The sequence below is a fragment of the Simochromis diagramma genome, unplaced genomic scaffold (genome assembly GCF_900408965.1).
Source record: "Simochromis diagramma unplaced genomic scaffold, fSimDia1.1 OVJJ01000481.1, whole genome shotgun sequence".
Lineage (NCBI taxonomy): Eukaryota > Metazoa > Chordata > Actinopteri > Cichliformes > Cichlidae > Simochromis > Simochromis diagramma.
In genome coordinates, this window is record NW_024386898.1 from 3,381,732 (window position 1) to 3,398,672 (window position 16,941).

General features: G+C 42.0%; 2 protein-coding genes across 2 annotated transcripts; both read right to left on the reverse strand.

Annotated features, from left to right (window-relative positions):
- Nucleotides 1-792: 792 nt before the first annotated feature.
- Nucleotides 793-5,561, reverse strand: emx2 (empty spiracles homeobox 2). The gene is made up of 3 exons (XM_040034571.1): nucleotides 4,832-5,561; nucleotides 3,425-3,609; nucleotides 793-1,923 (listed from the first exon to the last, which is right to left on the reverse strand). Exons 1-3 carry the CDS (start codon nucleotides 5,220-5,222, stop codon nucleotides 1,756-1,758), a joined length of 744 nt encoding a protein of 247 aa, XP_039890505.1. The 5' UTR covers nucleotides 5,223-5,561; the 3' UTR covers nucleotides 793-1,755.
- A 2,231-nt stretch (nucleotides 5,562-7,792) lies between these two features.
- Nucleotides 7,793-15,970, reverse strand: eif3s10 (eukaryotic translation initiation factor 3, subunit 10 (theta)). The gene is made up of 22 exons (XM_040034555.1): nucleotides 15,793-15,970; nucleotides 15,140-15,330; nucleotides 14,912-15,048; nucleotides 14,584-14,747; nucleotides 13,919-14,118; nucleotides 13,539-13,747; nucleotides 13,257-13,428; nucleotides 13,028-13,132; nucleotides 12,800-12,898; nucleotides 12,594-12,710; nucleotides 12,286-12,471; nucleotides 11,746-12,093; nucleotides 11,549-11,653; nucleotides 11,362-11,475; nucleotides 11,137-11,259; nucleotides 10,897-11,050; nucleotides 10,611-10,792; nucleotides 10,417-10,484; nucleotides 9,896-10,323; nucleotides 9,636-9,768; nucleotides 9,297-9,514; nucleotides 7,793-8,659 (listed from the first exon to the last, which is right to left on the reverse strand). The coding sequence occupies exons 1-22, from the start codon at nucleotides 15,839-15,841 to the stop codon at nucleotides 8,475-8,477; spliced, it is 3,687 nt and encodes a 1,228-aa protein (XP_039890489.1). The 5' UTR covers nucleotides 15,842-15,970; the 3' UTR covers nucleotides 7,793-8,474.
- Between the last annotated feature and the right edge of the window lie 971 nt (nucleotides 15,971-16,941).

The following is a 16,941-nucleotide window of genomic DNA, read 5'->3' on the forward strand; positions in this document are numbered from 1 at the left end:
CTCTTTTTTAATGCGCCCACGGACTCCAAAAAAGAAGTCCTGTAATGTTTCCGCTCGGTCCAAAGCAGCAGCTTGCAGCACGATTGGAGCCTAAAAGACAAGATTTTAAACAAAGATCCCATTTTTTGCGGCACATTGCAACCTTCCCTTATCGCGTCGTGAGGGGTAGTCAGATTGTACTAAATTATGTCCAACCAAGCCCCCCTTGGATCCGTGGATTAAGAGATTAAAGTGGACCACTGGGCAATGCATCCCCTTTCCCCCCCTCATATTACTCGCATGATAATTGCCCAAACTGATTTGCACTTTCACAAAAGCTTGTAGGGACTCTTTGTAGCCGGAGCGGAGCAGACGCTGCAGCTCCTGGAGGAAAAAAAATGCTTTCTATGTCAGACTGAGAAACAAATGCAGGGCTGAGGAAAACAAATTACATGCTGCAGAATTTTTCCTCTCTTTGTTTTTTAAATCATCCTATAAACGCCACATCAGCGCGCCTCGCTGTGCGCTAAATGATTGCGCATTTCCAGAAAAAGAAAAAAGAAAAAAAAAACCTTAAGGTTGCTTTGCGTAATCAAAAGCCTATACTTTTACTGCGCGCGACATATTGATAAAACTTTATTGACAAAATATTGACAATTACATACTTCTTGGAAGTATACTTTGTGTTAAAATTGTAGCAAACTTAACACAAACACAAAAAGTATTTACATTCTGTAAAAGCGGGTTTAACAGAAACATTAACTTTTTTTTTTAGCATTTCTGTACATGGAATAACGCTCAGTGCTTTTTTATTTTTGCTCTCTCTCCTGTCTTTGTCAATTCTTGCTTTTTAGTCCTTCGTTGCAACTTTCACTGGAGGGTCAAGTCCTGACAGAAGCCTGTGTGGGGGCCACAGCGACACATTGGTAAAGCTTTAGGTTAAAGGAATGTCCTGATACCTTCCCTTTAAGTACTTTGTCTGTGGTCTGATTCACTTATTTTTTATTTTTTTTATAGAAAGATGTCATTTTTTCATCGAAATTCCACTTTTCTTTCCTTAAAAAAAATTAAAAATAAACACCATAACGCAGCACCGCTACTTCATATGTTTTCACAATCACTTTTACACGAGAATCATTAATTAAAGACTGCACACATTGTAAAAAGGAAGAAGCACGACATCTCTCTGTTTGAAAATAGAGTTAGAAACAAAACTGATTATTCCTCTTTTTTGTTGTTATTGTTTCTGTTTTTCCTTGGTTTGCGAAAACTCGTCAAATTAAAAACAGCTACCAGGAAAAAAGAAGAAGAAAAAAACTAGACCATGCATTTCAAGTTTTACAAAAAAAACAAAAAAGCAGTTTGGTGTTTTGGTATATCTTACGTGGAAACGATTTTTTTTTTTTTGTTTAAAAAAATAAGAGGAGGAAAAAATAACAATAAAAGCCTTCTGAAGTGCAAACGTCCAATGTGAATTGGAGAAAAATATAATTAGGTGTTGGTTGTAGGTGGGGGAGGGTGGGGGAGGGGGTAGTAGTGGTGGTTGGTGCGAGAAAGGGTTCAGGTAGGTGGACTGAGACACTGTCGGTCACATTTCCCTGGGTCACTCGGACTGACAGACCCGCGTGGTGACAGCAGTGTCAGTCGGGCTAGTCTCACCCTCAGCTGCCGGTCTCCGGAGATCTGAAATGTGACATTGGCTTTGTACCCTCTCACTTGTCTCTACACGGCATCCTGTATCCATGTCCTCCTTCATTCAGGCGCATAGTCTTTATTTTAATCGTCCGAAGTGACATCAATTTCCTCCGGGCTCGCCTGTTTAGTCGCCAGTCTCCACCGGTTTATGTGATGCGATCCTTTCTTCTTCTGCTGAGACTCCGAGCCCTCCTCTTCCAACTTCTGTCTCTTGAACTTCGTCCGTCGGTTCTGAAACCACACTTTTACCTGCATAGAGAAGGGGGGGGGGGGGGCAGAAAAACCCGTATCAGTATCACGAGATAAACCGCGATTGGCCAGTGCGTAAAACCAAGCGTGAATAGGATAGCATGGCTAAAAACAAGCAGAGAGTTCAGCAGAAATAACAATAATTTTTAAAAAAGGCAAAATGTGACCTGCACCTAAGGAAACAGCCGCCAGGATAAACAAACATCAATTATAGTTCCAGTACAGCACGAATACATGCCATTAAAAATCATGTCATTGTTAATTACTCCAATTATTCTTATTAACTCACATAAAAAAGAGCGACTTCCGCCTTAAAAAGGTCAAACCCCAATTCTATTAACAATATAACAGGACAGAGTCTTTTCCACATCACGCCTTAAAATTATGGGGAGGGAAAAAGGAAAATGAGACAAGGAGCTGTGACACAAATAGAATATTTTAATAAATAAGGTTCACTACTGTTTTAATGCGCGCAGAAACTTTGACGCCATACCCAAAGTAGGTCAGAAATGTATTTAATTTTTTTAGATTTTATTTTAAAACAAAAATGTCAGCATGTGGATGTCAAGAGAAATAAATGTCTCTGAGGCACGTTTAACATATATGTCCACACGCTCCTCTAAGTGGATTTGTTAATAATCGGTACCGTGGGGGGAATTAACAACATCTAAATCGATAAATTATCTGTTCCTGTTTTGTCGCTGTGCAGCCCTTTCAGCTCTTTAATGGCAACCGAGGTGCGTTTAATAAGCCTTCAGTGGGCTAATTGAAGTAGGTGACGGTTCATTTCTCCCTTCAGCTCCTCCAAAAGGCCCCGCCGTATAAAGGAGACACAGCGGACAAAAGACAGCAGGCTGATGGGCTCAAACAGCATCTTAAATATGGCAGGGGGAATTCACTGAACCCGCCTCGCTCTTTGTATCTCCTACCCTATAAAATGGTTAACTGGTTAATTTGCCCTCCATTTTGAAAAGGCAACATTCTCTCCCCCCCCACCCCAAAACAAAGTAATTCAACCCCCTCCTGGAATGAGGTTAGGCCTACACAATGACGGTGGACTGGCTCCAGCAGAAAGCCTCTGTCTTCAAATGACAACGTGGAAACGGTGTGCCACCTGATAATTTCGCGTTATTGTTTGGCAAATGATAAGCAAATGATGACACCCCGCTTTAGTGCCGCGCGTAAATACGCACACGTTTTACAGGCCTGATTGAAGGCTCCATGACGCACGGTACCACGTTAAAAAAAATAAAATAAACAAACACATAAAAAGTAACACACCGTCCTCCAGGACAAGCACCACAACACAGTCAGCTTCTATAATAATCAATAATAATCTCTCGAATTACTGTAAAATGAAAGTGGGGATTTCCTAAAAGCCAAAAACACGACACGAAGCGCTGAGAAGCAGCACTGAAACAAAAAAACACACACACAAAGTGAGAGCAGGTGAGTGGAGAGAGAGAAGGCGGTATGTCGAGTAAAATCCAGTGCTTCTTACCTGAGTTTCTGTGAGGCTAAGGCTGTGGGCGAGCTGCTTTCTTTCTGCTCCCACCACATAATGGTTTTTCTCGAACGCGTGTTCGAGCCGCAGGAGTTGCGAAGGTGAAAACGCTGTCCGGATTCTTTTGGGCTTTCTGGCCAGCGCGTTGTGCAAAAGGAAGCTCTCTGGACTCGTTTCATTACCTGGAAGCGAGCAGAAAGTGAGGATCCTCAGTGACGTATTCAAATATATATGTATATTTTATAAGATGTTAACTATTCCATAAGAAACAACAGGCCTGGGCGCAGCTAGAGGACTGCAGTCTCCTGAGGGACGATAAAAGAGGACGATAATAAAGTCCAAAAAGAAGCTGGACATTAGTCAATAAAAAGCCACACGCCGTATTTATGAAAGTGTGTGTGTGTGTTTAAATTAATCATTACTGAAGGTTTCTTCTTTTAATATCTGTCAGTCCTTTCGTGTGAAGAGAAGAGGGAAACAAATAAAGCAGACGTATAATCCTGGACTTAATTAAATTAGCTTTTTGTGAACAAACTGTAAATCGACAACACCCAAAACCAGCTTAGAAATTAAACTGAAAATACATTCCAGTAAAATAAAAAATAAAAAATAGCGCTGTCACTTGCAGGAAAAACAAACCAAATCAAACAAATAAAAATAATATTCAGTAATAATATTATTAATAATAACGATCACATAAAAATACCACAAATTCAGCACCCGAAATCAACAATAGAAAAGTTCTCAGGCCAAACCAACTTAAACAATAAATTTACAATTTACTCATATTTTGTCTGATGTCAGGTTCAGAAATTTAGAAACATCATAATCATATAATTACACGTTTAGCTCAAATAAAAATGTATTTATTTCTTTAAAAAAAAAAAAAAAACAACTAAAAAAAACTAAAAACAAAAAACCTGCTGTAACAGGTTTAAACCGCAGACTAGCGAAATGCTTTCATTGCGTCTCTGGATATAGATCATGCGCTATATATAACCTGCAGACTACCGGTGTACAAACATGTCAGAATTTCAATTCTTAAAAAAAACAAAAACGTTAACACATACTCCAAAGCTGCAGGCGTCCTCACAAGCCCAGCCATAAATATTTCTTTGTTACAGATTATTTTTCTTTGTCCAAAATCGAAGAAATTCGTTACGAGGTCATTTCTTTTTACAGCTGCGACACCTTTAGAAACTACTTTTGGCACTTAACGATGCTTCACTTTAAAACTGTTCTGCTACAGCTACAAATATATATTTATATTTTTTACACCACCTTGCTCTCAGCTTAACACAGTCTAAAAAAACAAAAATGAAATAATAACAGAAAAGAAAATGCTACAGCCCGTAGTTGTTCGTGCGTAAAACTCATCCAAAGTCGAATACTTTGACAACTTACCTTGAAACCTGTGACCCAAGTACCTATATCTGTGTAATAACCAGGGGTAGAAAGTTGAGGGGTCTCTTTGCTGGCTGGCAAAAAGCGGGTGCGGACTGTGTGAGGATGAAAGCGGGTGAGCGGCCAGAGCGTGCGGCGGGGCCACCGGATGTACTGGAACGGTAGAGTTTGGCGGATGAGAGACCGCCTCGGCAAAAACCAAGTCCGGGTTAGAGTAGACGCCCCTGCCGCCGGAGTGAAAGCCGTTCAGAAATGGGTTCATCTGGCCGGAGTTTGCATAGCTGAGAGCCGCTGGCCTGATGGGCTCCTCGGAGCGGGACGCCGGTATCGGATTATCCTTCGCCACTAAAGACTCTATAGTAAAACACCTCTTGGGTGTAGGTTGAAACATGGTCTGATAGTCCAGATTCCCCAGTTTAGGTTAAAGTTGTCGTAGGCGCTCTTGCTTGAAAAATACTCCACACCCAAGGAAAAAAAGGGGAAAGTTTCTGCGCAGTAAACAAGTTGGGAAAGGGCGGCGGGCAGTGTCGAAGAAGCCAAAAAATAAAAAGTGCTCGGCTACTCCCAGACTAATCCATGGATGTGATCGTTTTCCTCGCCGGCTTCGTGCAGGCAGATTTGTTAGTTCATGAGCCTAATTAGCGCTGCAGCCCCATAAACAGCTTCCTCTGAAGGCTGTAATGGCATGGTGATTGGTCGCTGCCGCTGCTGCTCGCCTTAAGGTGGAGAAGGGGGAAGACGCTTAAAAAGTGCGTCAATGGGAAGCAGGGGCGCGGAGAGGCGGACTCGAACGCGCAACACGGAACGGATTCGTTCAGAGAAGAGCCCCCCGCGTGCACACACACATGCCCGCACGCGCACATGTAGACACACAGACACATGCATCCACTCGTGCGCACATATCTCCAGGACATTTAACACATTCAACTAACCAGTAGAAAAGGTAGCCTGCTTATTTGCATTTAGTGTCTACGACAGGTTCAGGCAGATTTTTAAAGTGTGTGTGTGCTGTTACTACTAGAGGTGATTACTTTAAAATATGCAAAAACAATGTGGCGGCAACACATCAGCTCTGTTTGACTCTGTTTTTGGGATGCTAATGGTATGGAATAAATGGAATTTTTCAGCAGCCGCTTATTTGCGCCATTAGTCGGATTTAATTTATTTTTTCCATATTTTCCTGTTTTCTTTTTGTTTATTTATTTATTTGTGACTGGACATTTGTAGAAAATTATTTTTTTTCGTTGCTGCTTGTTTCCATTTGTCCCGATTCTAGGATCAGCATTAGTATGAGTTCTACACTGACACGCTTACATTTGTGCAGAATGGTTTGTCGAAGACGCAGACGCGCTTAAGATCAGATTTAGAGGTGTTTCTGCTTTTTTTTTTTATCTAGTGTGCGGGACACGATCCTGAAACAGTCAGTGTTCAGTAACGCTGTGTGTTAGACGGTGAGAGCTGTTTATTAGAGTAGTGTACCTGTGCGAGTGCGACCTGTCACCCCTACATGCAGATCAGCGGCTGACGGCAGCAGCATGAAGCTGCAGCCATGTCCGCGCACAGCGGGCCTTCACAAAGAAATAATACACACTTGGAGTCCGCGCAGGCTGCTGACAAGTGAACTGATGCATCCCCGAAATGAGAAAATGATGTATTGCCTACCGACAGCCTACGTCCAAATGTTTGGAGATTATTTCATCATTTTATGCCTTTTTTTGTTTTTGTTAATTTTCATTTTAATTTTTTGGCCGCTGCTTGTAAAGCTGATACATGTTTCAAGGAAAGTTTCCAACCAAATACATATAATCAGAATAACTCCACTTATTATTATTATTAAATTATTATTATTATTATTATTATTATTATTACTCACATGGAGTTTAGGCTTTGCTCATTTATGCGGTTAAGGGTCCCTGAAATTAAATGTGACCTATAAAAATATACTGGAGCACTGAATGGGCTTCTCAGCGCTATCAGAGCACCAACATGCCCACACACATACACCACACACACCATCTTGTTTAAGATGTTAAAAAACACATTCCAGTTTATTATTTTCAATACCTGGAGGAATCTCCCAGAGGTGGATAGTTTTTTATTCAATTCGCTTATACAGTTCAGATAGAGGCTTTTGGTTTGCATTAAATATCAGCCTATTATTATTACTGTTATTATTATTATTATTACTATTACTTTTATTATCATCATCATCATTATTATTATATAGTAGCTCAAATCGGGGAGCCAAATTCAAAATGCCAACGCGGTTTTGTTGTTGGGACAACAAACTCCCGCCCTGCTGAGGGTGTTTTCTTACTTTACAGCTCCAGCAGCATGTTACTGGTTTTGTAATTGCCTCCTTTCTGACCACCTTCTGCTTGTTTATATTTTTCCTGAGTTTTATACCCTCAGTTAACTGATGATCTTAGGCATGAACCAACACGTTTCCCGTTTTCAGATGTAACGCGTCTTCTTTCTGGTGTTTTACCGACCTCTAGTGGTTACAGAAGGAAAGGTTTTACAAAGTTCAGATCGCCTGCGTCGTACGGTTGTAGCCTCCACAAGCGGTTTTGAATTATTGTTATCTTGTTTGCCAGGCCAGCAGTCTGACCGCTCCTAAATATTTGGGGATACATGTTTCAGTTTCCGCCTCAAGGTAGCCAAGAAGTTCTGGATTACGATGCAGCATCCCCATGTGTTGTTGTTTATACATTAGCAGTGATGTGGGATTAATTTAGAAACCAGAAACCAAAATCTAAACGACAAGCTTCATCATGTGTAAGTATCAACATAGTTGCTTTACTCATTTAAATTAAGTATTAAAATGCATTTGCAAGCAGGCTTTATTTCTAAAATGTATGTTCATAAGGTTATCTGTGGCTTTATTGATCTAAACTAGGCAAAGCTGAGGACAGCATGCTCTAACATTTTTTATATCCCATTGAAGACAAAGAGAACATATCCCTGGTGAGCATTGTCTTTATTAATAAAGGCTTTATCTGTACACATGCAACCTGGTGTGATACCATTGATTGCAGCAAGATAGAAGCACACACTGGATATGAAGCCAGACCATTTCAATACTCTATGCATGCACAAAATGTAAATTCCACTAGTTCTTTAACAGGTTAAAAAGCATCTCATATTAGATGGAAGAGCTGAAATAACTGAAGCAGGTGACACGATTCCTAGTCACCATCAGCCATTAGAAGAGTTGTAGATCTGTGCCGTAACATCTATGCAAGGTACAGTCAATAAAAGAGGCAGTTGGTGGTACACTGAGTTTGCATTGAATATTGTAGCAGGTTCACTGGTTTGCATGTAGTTCGGATTAACTTCACTAAGGTAAGAACATTTCCAACCACTGGGGGTTACAGTAATGCTTCACTGAAACCTAAGTGAACACAAGTTCATTGGTTAATGGTGTTTAGAAGGTGAGGAGTTTCCGGTTCAAAACTGCAGGTCAAAATAAAAATAAAACAAAATCACTTCCCAGGAAACTACATTCTACAAATACTCAAATCAAAGGTATTTTTTGGCCACCAATGAAACACTGTGGCCGACAGAGTGATGTGGTTTTTCTGATTATTATAATTATTATTATTTTAAATCATTTTTTATTGATTGAGCCATGAGCTGAGGTTCAGCGGCGAACGGTGGTCCAGCCATCATCATCTGTCTCGTTTTTGGTGCGGCGAAGGTTTTCTTTGTCAGTACGCCAGCCCTTCTCTCCATCAGTGTCACGATCACGGTCCCGTCCCGGTTCTCTGTTTCGGTCCCTGTCGCGCTCCTCACGTTTATCCTCACCTCCACGACGCCAAGAACCACCTGTGGGGAACAAAGATGTTTCGTAGAAAATATTCCAGCAACGGAAGTTTTTATGTTTTAACTTTGGAAGTTTCGTGTGTCCAAAGTGGATGATTTCTTTGAAAAAAAAAAGAAAAAGCTTATGTAGCAGAGCATGTATTAAATGGGTATGCAGTGCCCTCTGCTGGCTAAATAAGTTATCTTCACGTTGAAATTTTTGACAGAAGATGAGCTCAGTGGATTGAGGATGGAGAGTTGGATCAGGGACACCAGCGTCTACAGCGTGTTAAATCTCTCTCAACTGTGATTACTTTTTATTTGATTTCAGGAAGATAAAAACCATGGTGATGTTGTGAACATCAGTTTTCTTTTAACATCTCTTAACAACAAAAGTGTTTGGGAGCAAACCATACTAGTTTTGGAATCAAAATGTTCTCCATTCAAGCTTGATATTGGATTATTATTAATAAAAACAGAGCTTAAATTATTGGTAAATCTCTGCAGTTTTGGGGGTTTTAATTGTTTATTTTACATTCCATATAGCAATTTTCTGAAACAAAGTTACCATTTGTGCATAAAATAAATTACTTAGATCACACTTAATGAGATCAAACCCAGCAAAGACACTGAAAGCAAGTCTAAAACATGCTCTGCTCACCATCATCAGGATCTCTGGGTGGGCCTCTGTTGTCACGATCATCACGGCGATCTCTATCACGAGGGTCTCTATTGCGGCGATCATCACGGTCACGTCGATCGTCTCGATCGCGTCGATCGTCTCGATCACGTCGATCGTCGCGGTCTGCCTCCTCTCTGCGAGATTCTCTCCAGCTGCTTCCCTCATCAGTACCCCCTCTTCTCCAGACACCATCCTCTCTGTGAACGCACAGTGACACCAATTAGAAACTCTGCCAACAACTACCTGAAAAGCAAATTGTCACATCCTCCGCGGTGCTACGAATAACTCAGCATACAGACATAGATCTATTAGCCCCACCTGTTTGGACGACGGTCTCTGTTGCGGTCGCTGGATCTTTCGTCTCCTTCGCCATCATCTCCATCATCATGGGGGCCACCCCGGGGAGGTCCCCAGCTCTCCTCTCTGGCCTTCTCTCGCTCACGCCAGCCCCCTATATCAGAGGCGTTCATTATCATCATTTTATTAAGACTTGACATTTAGGCACAGACCAGCTGCCTGGCTGTTGGATAACAAGACTTTTCTATTATTTACTGATAGGCAATTGGCTACAGACTTACCAGGTCGGCCCAGTGGTTTCCAGGGTTTGGCGTCATCACCACCACGACGTGGCCCATCATCCATACCTCTCCTTCCAACTCTGTCATCATCTCCTCTTCTGGGGCCCCAGTCGTCATCAGCTCCACGCCTGGGTCCCCTGGAGTCATCCATGCCTCTACGAGGACCTCTGTCATCATCAAAGCCACGTCTAGGACCACGGTCGTCATCTCCACCACGCCTTGGACCACGATCATCGTCGAAACCTCTGCGTGGACCACGGTCATCATCCAACCCTCTGCGAGCAGGGCGGTCTTCATCGTCACCACGGCGTGGGCCTCGTTCATCGTCAAAGGCCCTACGGGGACCTCTGTCCTCTCCGCTTCTACGAGGACCATCTCGTCTGAAAGGTAACTCTTTCTCCTCCTTGTCATCGTCCTGTCTCCAAGTCCTAAGGAGCACACAGTTGTTGTTAGAGAAGCCATTCCTAGCTGAGTCGGCATTACAAGAAGAAAAGCAGGAACTAAGTGTTGGTGACACACACCTGTCTGGTGCAGGACGACGCCACTCTGAATCCCCACCCTCTGTGCGTCGTCTCCATCCACCATCCTCCTTTTAACAGAATCACATGATACTTCAAGATTACTCACAGTCCTGTAGACCTTATTATCCTTACACAGCCCATCCCAGCCATCTTGGGGTAAGCAAAAGCAACTTATTAAAAAAACACATCCAAACCTTTGGCTTCTCCTCCTGTGGGACCCTTCTCTCCTCCTCACGGCGTCGTTCTCGCTCCTCAATCTCCTGCTGACGAAGACGCTGCTTCCGCTCTTGCTCCTCAAGCTTTCGTAGACGCTCCTGGTACTCCCTCTCCTCCTCCTCTCGCTGCTCTTGTTCCAGGCGTTCACGCTCTTCACGCTCTATTAAAAAAAAAAAAAAATCCTTCCTGGTTCTCTGTGGAATATGAGCTCCTGTCCTAACTTTATGAGGACAGGTTGGATCACGGATTCGTGATTGTACAAACCTTTCTTGAGCTGCTCCTCATGAATACGCTGTGCCTCTTCTTCTTTTTCCCGGTAGTAAGCATTACGCCTGTCCTCTTTGCGCTGTCTCTTTCTGTCTTCCAGGCGCTTCTTCCTTTCCTCTATCAAGCGCTCTTGGAAAGCCTTCAGTTTTTCCTTTAAAAGGCACAGAAGTGAAGCTGAAAGCACTGCTTCAGTCCTCATAGTCAGCTAATGCTCAGAGATTGACTAAGCAGTCTTACCTCATAAATGAAGCTACGAGCAGCTGTTATTTTGGACAGGAAGTTCTCTTTGTCCTCCATCATCCTGGACATGCGCTTCTTGTGCTCCAGAGCCTTCTCCCGTTCAACTTTCATGGTACTAATCTACATAAAGAGAAGAACAACTTGTTACAGTCCAGATGCTCAGATTTTTTTACATTTGTTTTTATCTCTTTATGTAAAGCGCTTTTTTTCCTGCCCACTTACCCTCTCCTCCTCCTGGAGCTCCCACAGTTCCATATCCTTGACACGCTGCTCCTCATAAGCTTTTTTGATCAGGGGAATCTCCTCAAGACGCTTTGCCCTCTCAAAATAGTCAATCTGAAGAGAAATAAAACTTAGGGCCCAGTACATATTTAAGTTATCAATACTTCTACTGATTTAATACCATTACCTTTTTCTCCTGGTTCTTCAGACGCTCCTGAAGTTCTTTCTTCTCCTTCTCCAGCTGCTCCACCTGTTTAGCCATGATGAAGTCAGGGTCCAGTTCTTCCAGGTCCTGCAACAAAACCAGTTTGTTAGATCTACATTAAAAATGTAATCCATGTGAAGTTTACCCAGATCAAGTTGATTATGGCTACATTTCATCACCTCAATGTCGATATCCTTGAAAGCCTTTGCTCCAAGTTCAGTCTTCTTGATCTGCTCCAAGCGCTCACGGGCATTCTTCTTCTTGATCTGCTTGTGCTCCTCCATGATGCGCTCCTTCTCCCTTTCTTTGGCCTCCTGCCGCAGACGCTCCTCCTCTGCCTTGCGAACCTTCTGCATCTCAGCCTCCCGCTGTTCTAGCTCCTCCTTCTCACGCTGAATGTTTAAGCTCTCCAGACGCTCCTTGCGCTCTTCGATGGTCTGTCTACGAGCCAGGATGCGCTGGTGATCCTTGCGGGCATTTTTCAGGTAGGCAGCGATGGCCTGTTGGTTATGCTCCTCTCGCTCTTGCTAAGAAAGAATAATTAAAACAAATTCAAACAAAGGCATAACATGAGTAATGTTTTAAATATAACATGAAAATATATTAAATATTTAAATATAACATGAAAAATCCAGTCACTGTATGTACATTAATATAGGGGAGGGCGCTGTATATTAGGTGCCTCTGGTCACTGTGTATCGGTTAGAGATTGAACTCACCAGGATGGAGGCAGGCTTGATGACCTGTATGGCTTTAGCCAAAGATGCAGACATGGCAGTGAGCTGGTTCCTTATCTGCTCTGACGGCATGTTCTGCAGGAAAGGTCCAACAGGAGCATCCTCTTTGGTCGAGTAGTTCAGATCAGAGCCGAAGCTCAGAGTTTTAGAGGTGTGGTCTATCCTGACCTACAAGACAAAAAGAAATCTTAGATAATCTACAAAAACGCAGCATGTTACTTCAGTAATAGCTCACATTCCTGTTTCTGGACCATCAGTGATGTCAGCGTCTCTACCAATGTGAATCTTACCTGCAGATCACAATGCCGTGCAGCATCTACAATGGAGCGCTCCAGCTGGAAGGCGTCCACAAATGGAACCAGAGAGGCCAGACGACTGAACTCGATGCTTTGATAGATCTGTGCAACCTAAAATTTAAAAAATGAAGACAATTACACCCATTTCAGGATAGAAGTGATTTAGAAAAAAAGATTAACCAGAAGAGAGAGAGGATTACCTGTTGCAAGAGCCTCAGGATGGTGTTACTCTGCAGATGTGGGACATACTGCTGAAGATCAGGTTCCTTCTCAGCCTGATCTCTCACCCAGTTTAATACCTAGAAGAGTAGCAACAACAAATGTTAATTAAATGAATAAACTTCAAGCTGTATGTAAGAAAATGAACTGAACGACAGCTCCTTGTAATTATTACGTCTGCTGCTGCCACATGAAGCTGGACAGTTTACCTTGGTCACTCTCCCGCTCAGCTTCAGAGGATGAAAGTCGACCTCAAGCCAGTTGTAAAGTTCTTTCACATCAGGTACAACATACTGCAGCAAGTTAAATCTAACCTGAAACACAAAAATCATACATTTGACAAAAAATGTAAAACAAATTAAAGAACAGATAAAAACAAAAAACTATATTCTTAAAAGGGTGTGAAAATTTCTCTCTCTTCTTGAGCACATAATGTACCATATCATTAATGAGACTTTGGCGGGTTGGTGGAGACTGCAGGGCCAAGAGGGTAGCTAGCCTTCGGTGTTTCTCAACAATGATGCCATCCATGTCCAGCAAGCGAGCAATATCGGTACGCTCAGGGGTGATGGGAATAGATAGCGTAGCCAGGAGGACTCGGGTAGACATCCTGAAAATTGAAAGTAAATTTTAATACATATTTGGTCATGATAAAATTAAAAACAAACAAACAAACAAACAAACACTGGTGCATTTATCCACAAGGAATTAATGAAATACCGCTGCATCTCCTCTTGGGTCAGATTCTTTCGCATCTCCCTGGACAGATGATAGAGCCGGTGAAGTGTGCAGGCATGGAAGAGAGCGTTTCCAGATTTCCAGAATACAGTAGACACCTTGTTGTAGTAGTTGGCCATCAGCTGTGGTTTGGGAGGCTTCTTGGAAAGAGCAAACAGGCCATGGATGTCCTCAACAGCCTTGAATGCTTCCTGAGAGGAAAAAGAATAATTGCATTAGTACCATTAATTTTACATTCACCGTGTTTCAAAGCTACTATAATATTATACATTGCCAGCTGTACATTACAGCATCCCACAACAGCGGAGGCAACCGATCTGAAAATGCTTGTGTAGTTGTTGAAGAGTGTTAGGTAGACTAACCTGCCACAGCTCCATGCTTATGGCGCTGTCCAGCTGCACCAGACGTGTCTCCAGGTGCATGGACTGACTTTCAGGGTTGTTCAGATTGATGGCAGTGCTCTGGTTGTGATGGCGCTGGATCTGACCCAGATGCATGCGCAGGTTGTCACAGAGCTTACGAAATTCTGCCTTGCGGGTGTACTGAAGGCAAAACTTGAATGCTGCAGGGAAGGTAGGATTTTAGAGCCTCGTACTTAAAGGTTTTTAACTGTAAAAATGTTTGCAGTTGCAAAACTATTCAGTTATTTAATATTAATAGTAACAACAACAATAACTGTTCACTTTGACAATTAATTTAATCTGTTACATTATATCTTATTACATCGCATTGCTTTGCGTAACTACTGTAATACCTTGAGGATTAGCTAATCCTAGACTCACAGCAAACAGACTTGAAATACATTTCTGAATAATAATTAAATGACTTCATTGGGAAAGATTTTTGTTTTATAAAACATCCTATACATGCATTTGTCTTTATTAACATCCATATACAGAAAACGATTAAAAATACAAAAACTTTATATTAAGATGGTAGTAAGCAGCCTGGAATATTGACTTAGGACTAGAACATGACATCATGAAAACAGATAGTATTTAAAAAGTAATTTGATGCATGTCCCTACCTTGCTGTGCAATGTCATGGTATAGACGCTCCACCTTGGAGTTGTTTCTCAGCAGGTCAAGGCACTGGCGGTAGGACTCCCACAAGAACTTCACCCACGGAGTGAGGAGCAGGCGATCAGTACGATCCTGAGTGTCCTCTCCACTCACAGCACTCAGGAGCACGCTAAAATCAAAGCAAGTTCCACATTAGTTCAGTTTATTTATTTAATTGAAAAAAACAAAAAAACAAATCAAAATTTAAAGTTAAATCAAATACCAGCCCTAAGAAATGAATTAAGTCATTTGTTAAACAGCTGATTTACTCTATAAAAACTTAAGCAGCATCACCTTTCTGGGGTCTGGATGTTATCCAGATCTTCGATGTCCAGGACCATTTGCTGGGACTCCTCCTTGGCTGTCTCAGTCTTCTCCTCTGCCAGCTTCAGGTAGGCCCTAACCACATCCTCCAAAGACTTGATGTTCACCTGGAAACAGAAAGCACTTACATTTAGACTAAACTGCTATTTTGCATAAATTATTCTGTGTGTGCAAAAATCACAGATTTTTCTTGCAGACCTGCTGGCAGATGTTCTTGTACTGGTAGAGACCCTCCTTGGCCAGGTGACTCTTGCGAAGATCGACGCAGAGCTCCAGATATTTGAGCATAATGGGCTCGTGGATCTTCTGCCATGTTCGGTGTTTCTTGCTTTTGATGACATCGTACAAGACATCCAAGGCCGGCTGCTTCTTGCCAACCTCAAGAAATTCTGCGCAAACATGTTAAAAATAATATAAGTCAACAATAAACGCGTGAAGTCCTGCATCATTAAAAAAAAAATGCAAACGCTTCACACACCGTGACAAGCTAGAGCCGGCTGATTAGGCCGCTGTTGGTGCGTCGTGATAGTAGGATCTACTTACAGCACCGATTCCCAGGCAGCGTTAACAACACCGTAAAGCTACGTGGAAGGTTAACAGCTCTCTGGCAGTCACTTACTTTTCTAAAAAGGCTTTCTTTTGTAATTAAAAATCTGCGTAGACTGTTGGCTACATACCAACGTAGCTTCACCATTTCGATATGGCTTCCCCGCCATCCGGCTGGCGTTAGCAGTTAGCCCGGCCGGCTAACAACAACGAGTCACCAACGGCTAATGCCAGCTAACCCTTCGCCCAGTAGTTAGCATGGATGTGGCCCATCTGTTAAAACACGAAGCCGTTTGTATACTCACCGTTCGCTCGTTTCAGAGCATTCTCTGGCCGCTGAAAATACGCCGGCATGTCGATGACCTTTTAGCAAAGCTCAAAATTGGTTGACTTGGATTAATTTTAAGAAATTTTACCAGTCCATCAAAGCCACGCACTCACCCTGTGCAACGGTGCTGGCTGAGAAAGGAACAACCTCGTGAGTGGCCTTGGTAAGGGTTGCCAGTTGCGTCACGTGTTATCCCTCCCCCCCAATCCCACACTGTGTGCGCCGCATCTGTGAGGCGGTGAAAGGAAATAAAGACAATTAACTTAATACAACGTACAGTTCAGCGTATCCGCGTAGTGTTGTTATTATTTTATTTCACTTTTATCATTTGTAAACACACCCTTTTCACATCTTGTAGACCTTTTTGGATATGCAAACACATAAGACTTTAAATGGCAAATCATTCAGTTGGCTGTGGCATGTTTTCAGTAACGGAAATATGATCATTAAAATGATACAGTTTAAAACAGGAAATAACTTGTAACTCTTGTGCTTTTATGAAAGTTTCTATAGCGTTAGCACCAGTGGCCGTCTGAAGTCACTGGTCCATTTTAGAACGTAGAATAACAATGCATAATCTAAACTTCCCAAGTGAGGGCTTTAATCAAACCTGGCAACTCTGATGGTACAAGGTTCCCGTATGTGCTCCCCCAATGGTACCTTCAAGTACTATTCAGAAAAACATTAACTCAAAAAAGATCAATTCAATCAATGCGGATATGATCAAAGAAGAGTGTGAAATAAGATAAGATAGAGCCCAGTTTATCTACCAAGTTCGTAAATTCCCGTGCATAGGTAGCAAAGAGTAAACACAACCAATAAAACCATGAAACAATAGCTAAACAAAGTCAAATAACTCAGTAAAACGGAATATGACAAAATTAAAAGTAGCTCTATAAGTAACATAAAAATGATAATTTAAAGCTAAATAGAATACAATTATTAGCTGTATAAATATAATCATTATGTTAGAGAATGTGCTCCACTGCCAGTCCAATATTACCACTTACAGTACAGAATGCAATCTTAAAAGCAATCTTGGTTTTATTTTGACTGTTTTACTTTCAAAAACATATATCTGTGCTACAGATTACGTGAAAACGTAGACTTTTCTATCACATCATAA